At 48.8% G+C, this 13095-nt stretch overlaps 1 protein-coding gene across 1 annotated transcript; it reads left to right on the forward strand.

The window, feature by feature from the left end:
• Positions 1 to 224: 224 nt before the first annotated feature.
• Positions 225 to 9091, forward strand: KLF6 (KLF transcription factor 6). Its single transcript, XM_058682020.1, has 4 exons — positions 225 to 573; positions 3455 to 4028; positions 5428 to 5551; positions 6003 to 9091. The coding sequence occupies exons 1-4, from the start codon at positions 472 to 474 to the stop codon at positions 6052 to 6054; spliced, it is 852 nt and encodes a 283-aa protein (XP_058538003.1). The 5' UTR covers positions 225 to 471; the 3' UTR covers positions 6055 to 9091.
• The last annotated feature ends 4004 nt before the right edge of the window (positions 9092 to 13095 follow it).

Raw genomic sequence — 13095 nt, forward strand, 5'->3', positions numbered from 1 at the left:
AGTTCGAATTGAGCCAATGGCGAGGGCTGTGATGGAGAGGCTCGGTCACGCCAGGCGGGGCCGCTGTGAGTCACCGCCTGCCATTGGCCGCAGCTGACATCACCGGCGCGCAGCCCCCGGGCCGGGCGCAGCGTGATTGGGCGGTGCACGGGGCGGGCGCGGGCGAGTCACGTGGGGGGGAGGGAGTGGGGGGAGCCAGGCGGGGAAGAGGGGGAGGCTGGCAGGGAGCTTTGAATAGGGAAGTTTTGCAGGGGTTACGTTTGCAGTCAGTCCGGTGTTTGCAAATATTGTGTGGGCTCGCGAGCGCGTCTCTGGGCTCCGGCAGGATCCGAACCCGCGGCGCCTAATTGCTGTGCACTGAGTTTGCATGAAACTTTCCCCGGCGCTGCAGGCACGGCTGCTGCGCTCTCGACTCCAGACCGCACACCTCCCTGTTTTCACAACAGCAGTGACTGTCTTTTCCAACCCGACATGGATGTACTCCCAATGTGCAGCATCTTCCAGGAACTCCAGATTGTGCACGAGACTGGTTACTTCTCGGCGCTGCCCTCCCTGGAGGAATATTGGCAACAGGTAAATTGGAATTTTCGTGTGCCAGGTGCCCGGTGCACCGAGGAGGGAGTGCATGCACGCACGGCCAGGATGGTGTGTGGTTGGAGGTGCATTTATTTTTCCTCTTCTTCTTCTTCTTTTTTTTTTTTTTCTTGTTCAATGGTTTGGGTACATTAAAAACAAAAATTTGAAATAATTAGTCCTAAAACGTACTTCTGCTGCCTGCGTGCGGAAGGCACTTAAAAGGGGCCTTTCACGGCGTGGAGCGGAGTTGTCATATGAGTGGGGCGCAGCGGCGCGTCGCCTCTCGGACTGTTTTCGCCCGTTTCTGGGGCTCCTGGACTGCATCCTCCGGAGGGCAGTCCCAGCCCCGCGGCCTGATCCCGGCCCGAGCCCTTGGCGGAAGTTTGGTGTTTGTACCAGCTCCAGACTCCACAGCTGGATCTTGTCATATGAACTTGCATGGACTGCCAAGGGTATTTTTTTTTAAATGGGGAATCTGTTTTTGTTTTTGGATTTGTTTTTTGTTTTTTGGTTTTTGGTTTTTTTTGGTGTCTGTACATAGACTCTTTTTTTTTTTTTTTTAATTAAAAATGTCACCAGGGACACATCCACCGGCTCCTTTTCTCTACTGGGCCATTTCCAGTGTCTTTTTCCTCTTTGGAATCCTTAAAATGTGTTTGGATCTGTCTTGTTTTTCTTACCTGCTTCTTTTGTTGACCAGGAAAAAAAAAAAAAAAGAGCCAACAATGTTTGCACAACCAGTGACTTATCAGTCATATGACAATGAGCCCGTCCAAATTGCTTCAAGTCTGAGTTTGAGAAGAAGAGTCCTAGTTTCCGGCATTTTTTTTTTTTTTTTTTTTTTTTTTTAGTGGAACTGGAATTTTTGACATTGGACATTTAAGAAAGTTATTACCCCCCCCCCCAATTGTTAGGATTGCCTGAAGGGAGAGAGGAGACTCTGACACTCGTCCCATTGTCTTTAAAAAGATAGAAGGAGGGGTCAGGGCTGTCTCTGCCCCTGCTAGGCTGTTCGCTTTTTGTCACTAAGTGAATTAGCAGATCAAATATATTCTGTGGGTTTCAAAGCCTAGAAAGCTTTTAAAGGGGATGAAATGCAAAGTGTTGCAACCTTCACTTGCCTGCTTAATCGTTCCCAGCCCCGTTCTGCCTTCCTCTCCCCTCCCCCCCTTTCCTCCTAAAGTAGCTGCTCCCCAGGACGTGATTGAAATTGATCTAAGTAGTTTCCTTCGGGCATTTGGGATTTGGGCCCCAAGCCAGGCTGAGCTCCCGGTGGCCTTCAGAGGCTTTTAAACTCTCGGAGAGAGAGCTGCGTTTCGGTCCCTGGGGCTGATCGGCATAATGGAGATTTTTAAATTAGCCAGATTATGAAAGTTTAGCACGACCTCAGTAAATGTGCTTTCCTTTTTCTCTGGAACATCAGTTGGAGCCCTTGGTGTCTGTCCTTAGAGCACCTAGTATGCCCTGTAACTCAGACGTCTGATTTTAGGGGTAAAGAGAAAACAATGATGTTTTTTTTTTCCCCCTTTGCTTGCTCATGCTGGCTATGTGACGAATCCGTGGGGAGGGGGAAGGGTGTGTGCTATATTCTAGCAGGCACATTTGCTCAGTAAGCAAGCACGAGCCCTTTGGGTAGGCTTTGCGGGTCCTGAACGTGATTTGCAGAGTTTGCTGTAGAAACTGAAATCTGTAGAAATGCAGTCGTATGGACAGCCTTATATGGGCACCCAGGCAGTTGATCCTAGTAGAGATAAGGGCGGACACAATGTAATCCTAAAATGTTTCCTACCGTTTTTCTTTTCCAGTGGCTAGGAAGTTTGAGATGGTGGGGAGAGGGGATGCTGCTCTCTCGGCAGTTGTAGCTTCTTGAAAGGTTGGTTGTGGGGCTGGGGAGGGGCACTGTCCGTGACACCTGCATGTATGTTTGAACCGGGTCCTTTTCTGGCCGCTGATCAGAATTTCAAAAGGAAGTCTCCTTTGGCATTGCGTGAAAGAAACAGAGTGATGACTCATACAGTTGTACTCTTGGCCAGTAGATAAAGTTCTTGTCCATTGTGGGACTCCCAGCAGGGCTGGGGAGGAATTTCCCCTCCTGCATTCTTTACAATAGCAGATGGCCATTCTGGAACTACTTCTCCACTCCTGTTGTTGAAGCTCTTGTTTTTCTCGGACCACTGTGGAAGTCATTAAAGTTGTGGGTGAGCACGGCCCCTGCACTTGGGAATGGCATTCGTTGAGAGCCTCCTGGGTCGGGGCTGTGCAGGAAATGGGGTGGTTTGTCTGCAGCTCCACTGATGCCCCCGAACACAGACCGTCAGCGGGCTGCGCCTGCTGGCTGAGCGTGGCCCTGTGCTCTCAGCTGTGTCTCTAAAGACAGACACACGCAATGTCAGAACACATTGCCTTGCGGGCTGGGCAGCCTTTCTGTCTTGTGCGTGAGAAGGGAGGGCGGCTGGGGCATTCCTTCAAGCACATGGTGCTCCACACTGTCAGATAATCTGGTTAAACCTGTCGGGCGGGGAGGGGGGACTGTCTCAGGCCGGTTTTCTTTGTGTGGCTCACGGAAACTCATTAGTAACGTCAACACCACCGGTAACTGTAACCAAAATGGCTTCGTGACCATCAGTCCTTGTGGCCACAGGTCCGACCTGGGAAGGCCAGGAGAGGCTCCACCTCTGGTCTTTCTTCCGAGTGCATATCCCTTCCTAGAAACAGCCTCCCCCTCGCTCTCCTAGAGACGCGATTCGTACAGCGCCACGGCCACGGCCACAGCCACGGTCTACCTGCCCTTGATTCCTGCATGTTTTTTGGCAACTTGCTTTCGGTTCCATTTTCAGTCGTCACAATCACGTGCCTTCTTGTGGTTCCTTTCGCACAGACCTGCCTGGAGCTGGAGCGTTACCTCCAGAGCGAGCCCTGCTATGTGTCGGCCTCCGAAATCAAGTTCGACAGCCAGGAAGATCTGTGGACCAAAATCATCCTGGCTCGGGAGAAAAAGGAGGATCCGGACCCGAAGCTTTCCTCCACTCCCCCCGAGGATGCTCTGAACAGCCCCGGCTGTGCTTACAACGTGGAGACCCACAGCCTCAACTCGGACGTGAGCAGTGAGTCTTCCGACAGCTCCGAGGAACTGTCCCCCACCACCAAGTTTTCCTCCGACCCCATCGGCGAAGTCTTGGTCGGCTCGGGGACCCTGAGCTCGTCCGTCACCTCCACACCCCCTTCTTCTCCAGAACTGAGCAGGGAGGCTTCTCACCTGTGGGGCTGCATGCCAGGCGAGCCGCACCCTCCCGGGAAGGTGCGCAGTGGGACTGCGGGGAAGCCGGGTGACAAGGGCAGCGGGGACGCATCCCCAGATGGCCGCAGGAGGGTGCATCGGTGCCACTTTAACGGCTGCAGGAAAGTTTACACCAAAAGCTCGCACTTGAAAGCTCATCAGCGCACTCACACAGGTCAGTCCCTCCTGCCACGCGGGAGGTGGGCCGCTGGTGGGCGCCGCTGAATCGCACCAGCCCTGGGAGGGGGCCGGGGCCCCGGCGAGCGGACGCGTCCTCACCTCATGCCTCCCCCAAAAGAGTTGGGTCTCTGGGGAGGACAGAGTAGGAGCGGAAGGACTGGACATGTGTGCCCGATGAACGGTTGACACTTTGAGATTACCCGGATGAGGTAAATCCCATTCTCTGCCTACACCCCACACCCCTCACTCGCTCCAACCTCCCTGCCCATCCAGGCCCGCGGTGCCCGGTCTGCGGCATCCGTGCAGACCGTCACGTGGAGCGGCCCGTAATTGTCTCCTGGGGTGGGGACAAAGGGTGGCCGGGCAGCGGGGAGCACGCCGGTGTCAGCCGTGCTGCGAGACGGGAGCTTGGCCAGTGTGCAACGTGGGAGGCAGTACTGATGTGTGGGTACTTCCTGAGAATTTCTCTGTGTATCACGTGGCCTTTGTTTTCTGAAACCAGTTGGGGAAAAAAAAAAAAGACTGTCACAGAAGACCACAACTTAGATGACAGTCGCATGTGAAATTACCGTGATAGTCTGGGGTGACCGGGGGCAGAATCACACAGGCTCCAGAGGCGGGAGGGATGTGGTGGATGGAGTCGCGTAAACCGACCCACCCTGCGATGAGGCAGGGACCTTGGAGCCCCCAAGTCAGGGGCAGTGAGTCTTCCGACAGCCCCAAGGAACTGTCAGGGTCCCCGAGTCCCCGTCTGTCCTGACCGGCGTCACACTTGAGGACAGACAGGTCGTGGCAGAACCTTCACTACCCTCAGGTAGTGCTCGTAGTGAATTCGTGTTTACTGTCTGACCAACGGGTGAAGACAGCTTGGCCGTCGGATGGCCATTTAGAAAGTGCTTTGAAGGCCTGAGGATGGGGTTTCCCAGAAACTCATGACCTCAGTTTTGGAGAAATGTCGCTTCCCGGAGGAAACTACAAAGCCTCATTCCACAGGGAAGTGAGTAAGGAACAAAATAAGCACTTGAGAGAAACCGTTTCCATGGAGAGAGCTATAAAAGCCTGCCCCCGCCAGGGCTGTGGGTCCAGTGGGCTGACACGTCAGCCCAGAACTATTTCGCCAGTCTGAGTAATTGTCATTCTTACACGTTAGCGCTGATTACCGTCACATGGCCCAAGGCTAGGTCCGGAGGGGGCTCCTGGGTGTCCCCTGGAGTGCGGGCTCCGGGCTCCGTCCCTAAGTCCTTAATTGAAGGGGGACTGAATTCCCGAGGAGGCCGGCCCCTGGGCTTGCCCCTGAGCTGACTTTCCTCCAGCCCCTTCCTTGTGCGTGGTCACAGCACACCTCCTCCTGCTCAGTGAAATCACGGTGTGCCTGTCGTGTGCTCTCTTCCCAGGAGAAAAGCCTTACAGATGCTCATGGGAAGGGTGTGAGTGGCGTTTTGCAAGAAGCGATGAGTTAACCAGACACTTCAGAAAGCACACTGGTGCCAAGCCTTTTAAATGTTCTCACTGTGACAGGTATGTGTACCCCAAGTGCAGGGGCGCGGAATGCCAGCGAGGAACAGGCTTGCGGTGCAGAAGGCAGGCATTTTCCTGTCCCGAGATGGCATTTGTCATTTCAGCCTGGGACTTTTTTAAAGCGTCTGTAAGATGCCAGTTGCCCAAATTAGGAAGAACTGTGTTCTGTTCGCGTGAGACTAGAGTGATTTCATTCATACTTTGTGACCCTTGGAACTTGAAGGCTGGGTAGTGAGGTCGGGTGAAGTGCTCCCCAGAGCTGGGTGGAGGCCTTCATTCACGTCCGGGGAATGAGTCTCCCTGACTCCGTGGATCCCCACTTCCCTTCGGGAGGGGTGGGGGGCGGGGCGTGGGGCAGGCCCGGAGGGGGGCGGGGCGAAGGCCAGGCCGCAGGTCTGTAGCCTCAGCGCAGGCGGACACCTAACGTGTTGGATGCCGATTTGCTCTGCAGGTGTTTCTCCAGGTCCGACCACCTGGCCCTGCACATGAAGAGGCACCTGTGAGGGGGCAGAGCGGCGAATCCTGCGGGCTAAAAGGCTTCCAGGCTGAGAGACAGCCGTGGAAGGAGGGTGCGTGTTCCAGCCAAAGCATGCCATTTTGCACCCCACCCAGCTGCCTCCAGGACCTCTACTGGGAAGGTCTCTCGAGGGCGAACCACGTCACGTCAGAAGCGGCAGGGCACCCGCGGTGTGTGGTGTTTGGGTGGCCCCGACTCACCACCGGTACCTGCCTTCCGAGTGGTCCCCAAGCCCTTGCCGTGAGCATGTGCACTGAGAATGTTACCGGTTGGGTTGCCTGTCTGTGGAGGATCTATTTCTGACTGTGTGATGAGGCCGAGGCTTCTGTCTCGCGGTGGCAAGGCCGCGAGAGGCAGCAAACGCGTAGTTTGAATGTTTTGTGTGTGCGGAGTATATACCACGAGAGGAGATGACCACCAAACATTTCCTAGGGGGTGGGGTCTGCGCCTTAGAATAAAAACTAAAAAAAAAAAAAAAAAAAAAAAAAAAGAAGGGAACATATGGAGGGCGGGAGTGGGTGGTCTTGACCCCCGAGTGGCGAGTGGGTGTGGGGAGGGGAGCCCCTTCCCGTGCGAGAGAACGTTCGGTGTCTGGTGCAGCTATGAAACGTGCAATGTGTCAAGTAGCTTGTTTACCGGCTACAGGAGCTCATGTGTTACCCGTCGTCTAAGCTGTGTATTTACAAATATAACACATCGATAACTTTTCCTTATAAGACAAAAAGTAATGCATGGTCTGGGGAACTATCTGCTTTTCCATTCTTCAATCAGGACTGCAATGTCGATCCCAGTTACTGAGCAGCTAACGTGTGGTTGGTCAACTTCAGCGATCCCTAGCCATCTGGGCCTGGCAATACACAATCCTCCCCCCCTCCCCCTTCGATTTTGTAACACTCCCTTTCAGAAAGGCAGTTGTGCAGCATAGGATTATTTTTTAAATGATTCTGAATTTGAATTCCCTTTTTGGAGAATTTCGTGATGCCCTGTGAAGGCATTGGGCCTACGTTGGGTATCGAGTGCTAGGGCTGGGAATTGCCAGTCTAATGTTCCATTAGACTCAGAACCTAAAGTTTTTCTCAGTTGGGTGGATAAAACCACTAAAGCTTCGAAACTGTTTTCTCATGCAGCTAAGTTTCTCTTATTTATGCCTTGAGGACTAATTTCTGGTTTTCTAGCTGTTAATGCACTGTAGATCTTAATAATGGTGCCTTATGCAAGTGGCCCTTCTGCGGGGGGGTCTCATACAGGGGTATGGGTGATGCATGCTTTATTAAGGCTCTTTTTTTCACCTGGCATTGTACTGTATCAATATACAATACAGAAAATCGAATCTCGTACAAAAGTCCTCCTTCGCCAAGACAAACGGAGAGATAAAACTCCCCAAACAAGTCAGTATTTACGCGATATGTTTTGACAACTTGACTGTCAGTGTTAAAGTGAAAACAGGATCATTGGAAAATCAGACCATTTCTGCCACCATGAGACTTTCATATAGACTTTGCACAACCATTGTGTATAGATCACACACCGGCTGTATTTAATATGTAACGTTGTCACGCATATTAAAGACACAGAAGTATAAAAAACCATGTTAATGTATTTGCTTAAAAGGCACAAGTTCCACACATGTATCTGTTGGTAATACAGAAAGTATATTACTTTTTTTAAAAAGTGGGCGGAATTCTTGTGTATGTATATTTGTGTGTAACGTATGTGTATGTGTGTGTGTATGTGTGTGCGTGTGTGTGTGTGTGTGTATATATATATATACATATATATAGATAATATATAAATATTTTTTTAAGGAGAACTGAGAATGTTTAGCTAGAAAATTCCACAGCCTGTGAAGAGATATTTCAGAATGGCCATAAAGGAGGTAAAAATGAAAACTATAACTTTTATAAAGGCTTTATCTGTAATTTAATGATTTGCTACAGATTCTTGCCATCAGATCTCTCCCAGACTGCTGACTTCGCTCGTCATTATTGGCAGGTCCAGAATAGGAGACCTTCGGCCACTCAAAAGTGGCTCGGAGGGGAATGCTAGCCCACTAATTGGTCTCAGACACACCAAGGTTTTGATTTTGAATTTCAGCCTTATTAGAACATCTAACCTAAGAGTAAGCTAGTCACAGGGATTCTTTTTTAGAATACTTTTTATGCAGATGAAGCTGTTTTTTCCAGCAAATAGATTGTTCCAGTTTTTCCAACGAGTCATTTCCCCGAATTGGCATACCACAGCATGGCTGATATTTCATCCAGCTGCTGGCTTGTGGGTGTGGATCTTGTCTTTATATATATGTATATATATATATACATATGAGTCTGGCTGGCCTGGTATTTTGTTTGATCTTCCTGGAAATGAGCAGTGATGAAAGCTCACATAACTGGTTTTTTGTTTTGTTCTGTTTTGTTTTGAAATCTGGGCTGATGAATACACATACCTGAAGAACTCATTTCATTTTGCTGAGGGGAAAAATGCACTTTTCTTTTGGCAATTCCAAATCCAGGCGCTTGATTTGCTGGGTTTTGGGAAACTCCTTTTTTGGCCCTGCTCTGTTGCTTAGCCATAACAATTCCATTAAGCAAGAAGGTTAACGAAAGACAAAAAAGGCAAGAAGAAGAAGGAAAAAAAAAAAAACAACAAAAAAAGGCAACGGCTTGCGCTGGCTTGTCTCGCTTACGAAACACCATGGAGTTGTTTGATTGGGTGGGGCTCAATGCCATATGTGTTGATGCCTGTAATTTTCATAATAAGCAAGTACGGAAAGAATTACATTCTGTTCAGGTGATAACTGAGCCTCAATCAAGCAGAAACTTTTTGCTTGACGTTAAAAAAATTTCTATTAGTGAAATTTCTTTCTTTTTTTTTTTTGAAGCACCCTGTTATCTAAAGAATCTTTGTAAGATTTTTGTAAAATTTTGTTTTACAAGATTTTATTTGAAATTGTTTTTTGCAAGATTGTTATATTTCTGTATGAATGTATTTTTTATTGGAATAACATAAAAGAATTCTTATCAGCATCTCGAGTCTGGTGGTTTTTTGGGGGGGGGTGGGGCAGGGCTGTGAGGGTGTCGAAACAGATTCCTGTTCTATTAATCACCCTGACCCTCCTTGGGAAATCTCCCTTGTGCAACCTTGACGGCCACCCCCGCCCCCCGCTGACTTGTGGCTTCTTCCTGTCCTGGGAGCTGAGAGGCATCTGATACAGAAATGGTAGGAGGAGGAAGGTAGAAATGACAGGAGAGGCAGCCGGCCCAAGAGTCACACCCTCGCCTTCAACTCACTCTTTTATATAAAACGTATATTTACCGGGGCACCTGGGGGCACAGACGGTTAAGCACCCGACTTCGGCTCGGGTCATGATCTTGCAGTTCTGGTTTTGAGCCCTGCGTCGGGCTCTGTGCCGACAGCTCAGAGCCTGGAGCCTGCTTCGGATTCTGTGTCTTCCTCTCTCCGCCCCTCCCCCGCTCATGCTTCGGATTCTGTGTCTTCCTCTCTCCGCCCCTCCCCCGCTCATGCTCTCTTTCTCTCTCTCTCTCTCTCTCTCTCTCTCAAAGAATAAACATTTTTTAAAAATTAAAAAATACATATAATATGTATTCACTGATTAGCCCAGTAAAACAGGGCAAAAAGAAGATTGTTTACATGATCATCATCTGATTTTATGTGTTTGTTTTTTAGGGCCAGCAGGATGTCCTAAACGTAGCTTGTGCGAAAATACAACAGCTTTTAGTTTTCAGAAGTGTTTTGTGTGGGTACCTTCAGATCTTAGTCTCAGTCTTACTGAGATTCGTAGCAACTGGTCCACGTGCAAGCCCATTTTCCAGATCGTATTAAGAGTCAGTAGAGGCGGGGTGAGATCAACGTGCTGTCCAGAGAACTAGGGGCTCTGGGATTATGGAAATTTCCGGAGGAATGAGCTCCTTAACGTCCTTCCTAGTTTAAGGAAGTTCTTGGTTTCCAGTTGCTCGCTGCGGATCTTCATAGCGGATCTTCATCTTGCTAGATGTACGGGGTTTACACTAGTTGGCTTTTAATTTTATAATTAGGGAGGGGAAGTTTAAATGCCTCCCCAGATGAGGCATGTTAAGTAACTTTCTAGAACTGCAGTAAAAATACCAGCGATTTGCAGAGAGTTGCAGTGTGGGAGGCGGCAGGAAGCAGATGGGATCCCTGCCAGGACTCATGGGTGTGCGGCCCTCTGGAGCACATGTCAGGATGACTAATACTTGGGTTGCCCTGACTGTACGGCTAAATAAAGGCTTGATCGTACATTCTCGGCTCCGAGTGAGACTCGACCACTCTGTCATGCGGAGACTATGCCGAACAGCTCAGTTATGTTCAAATAAGGCTGTTCGGAGGACTGTCATGTAAGGAATCAGCTGTAAACCAAGGGTATTTATAGAAGGAAAGAAAATTTCACTGCGCTTAACGAATTTGCCGAAACCCAGCTAAAAAGAAAGGATATGCTTGCTTCTGTTTGAACCGGCTGTGTGCTTTGGGACGATTTGCTGTGTGGCACCAGACCTCCATCTTCTTATTGCTGAAATATTTGGGGGCAGGTCACATGTGTCCGGCATTTTATACAGCACTACAATTCTGTGGTCTATGAGTATAGGGTGGATTTCAAATTACACGCTCACCATTTTCAGAATGCTCGGCTCAGATCTAGAAAACATCCTCTTGTGCTACAGTAGAAACTATTGTTGAGAAAATTGCTCTGCCTTAGAATGGAAAACGGAACGTTCTCAAATTGCCCTTTGCCCCTTTAATTATAGTTAAGTTATTCAGGCATTTGGTGCTTTATGGCATACCATTTATTTATTAAAAAAAAAAAAAAAAAAAAAAAAAAAACCTCTTTGAAAAGCGCCATTGTAACCATGGCCGACCCAGTGTGTCAAGTTCTCCCAAGGCACCAATCCTGTTCTGGGCATCCCAGCTGACCTGGGCGCTCGAGGGGCAGTGGGAGTGATTGGAGTCAAGTTGTTTATCTTCATATTTTAATTGCCGTGGAGAAAGATCATAGCTTTTTCTGTGTAGCTCCTTTCTTAGGATTTAACTTCATGCTCCTCTGAGCTATTTTTTTTTTCCACCACGGTCCTTCTCAAACTGAATCACTCCCCTGCCAAAGTCGGATGATGACAAAGATGATTACTATTTGTCACCCCTTACGGGGGAGTCGGGTAGGAAGTATGTTCCCTCCCTGTGTCTGTCTCTCTGTGAGTGTGTATCTCTTATATTTCCCAGAGCTCGCCACACAATGGTGTCATCCCCGTTTCACAGCTGGAGATACTGAGGCTACGTGAGGTTAAAGCTCCTTTCCCAAGAGGCTCCACCAGAACACAGCAGGCCAAGCATTCAGTCGCGTCCTCTCAAATGCCAAAGACCAAGGTTTCCATCACCCCCCAGCCCTGCTTTCTGTCTGGTCCAAGCTCTCACGAGAGCTTTCTGCTTGTTCCATAGGATGCACTTTAAAATGAAGTTACATTTATGAGACGGAGACAGAACTTTCTTACAATTCAGAGGCACTAAAGCTATAAACTGTGCTGTAATCCTGAGCAAACAAAAGTAACCATTTTGAATTGCTTTCAAGATATGAGACAGATGGCATGTATTTATTTTTAATGTTTAAGAAGATAGAGAAAGCAATTGGGGATGTGACATCCTGCATTAATTGGCAAGCATCACCTAATGTACATAGTTAAGACACAAAGAGAGGAAAATTAGGTCCATGCATCACACAAATGAGGCAATACAACAAAGTGTATTTAACTAGGTTTATTTTATAACATGGTCTCTCTGTTTCACTCTAAGTAATTTTAATGAGGATTCTCTAAACGTCTGTGAGTAAAATGAGTCTAAGAGGAAGAGTCTGGGTACCACATGTCCTTATGGGAGCTATGCTGGGCTGAGCAGTCACCGTAGAATTCTCAATAAAAGCAGATTTAACAAGAATGTCCACTGTCACCGTCAGTTCCTCCAAACTTGGGTTTCCAGGCCTTGCACTGACTTCCCTTTACATAATCCGTACAAAAAAAAAAAAAAAAAAAAAAAAAAACCACACACACACACACACACACACACACAACCCCAAAGATATCATATGATCTGGAAGAGTTCCTTAAATTAAGAGCCCCCAATTCAAAGCTGCCATAAACAATTATTAACTTTCTAAAATGCTCAGCGACTTAGATAATGGGCAAGTGTTCCCCATGCTGCAGATCAGCACTTTCTGGAGCTCTGTGCAGGGCTGGACGCCCCAGCACGTTTAGGGGTAACTTGCCTGTACCGACTAAGCATAGTTCTGTGCTCATCCATTTCTTGAGTTTCACATTACCACACTTCGTTTGGGTTGGGCGAGATTTCCTTCCAGACGTGCAATCTACGGGATGGCGTGTGCTGGCTTTTTCAATGAACTCTCTGTGGAAGCAGGCAGCATTGTTGGGGGTGGCTTTTCCGCTTGTGCGGGTGAGGAGATGGAAGGTGAAACAGCCCTGAAGGGATTGCTTCTTCTCTCTGCTTTGAGATGGGAATGTAAAAAGCTCTTTACTATCGCCCCCGTCCTGACTCGTACCATTCACCATCGTTCCCCAAACAGCTCATTTCTGCACAGCTCCAAAGCTGGAGCGAGCCGGCTCTCCATGAGACATATTCTATGTGCCTATATTTTAACTCTACAAATGCAACTCCTTATGGTAAAACTGTTTTGGGGGGGAATTCTGGTCTATACATCGTTTAGTTAAGGTAATTGAAAGAGAACGTTCCCATTCACTCCAGATTTAAAATACCCTGAACCACGGCCTTCCTGTGTTAATGACCTATCTGGCATCATGCTCCACGTGGGGACGGGCAGCCGGAGGTACCGCAGGACTGCTGGGCAACAGGCCACTGAACATCCAGCTTTTCCGGAGTTGCTCCTGCAACATCCTCGAGCCCCGAATGATCTACATAAGGGAGCAGTGAGAGTGGTGAGGGGCTCTTGACCGAGTGGAACAGCAGCGGGCTGTGCTTGTGCTTCTCTCAT

This window comes from Neofelis nebulosa, chromosome 8, assembly GCF_028018385.1.
Source record: "Neofelis nebulosa isolate mNeoNeb1 chromosome 8, mNeoNeb1.pri, whole genome shotgun sequence".
Classification (NCBI taxonomy): domain Eukaryota; kingdom Metazoa; phylum Chordata; class Mammalia; order Carnivora; family Felidae; genus Neofelis; species Neofelis nebulosa.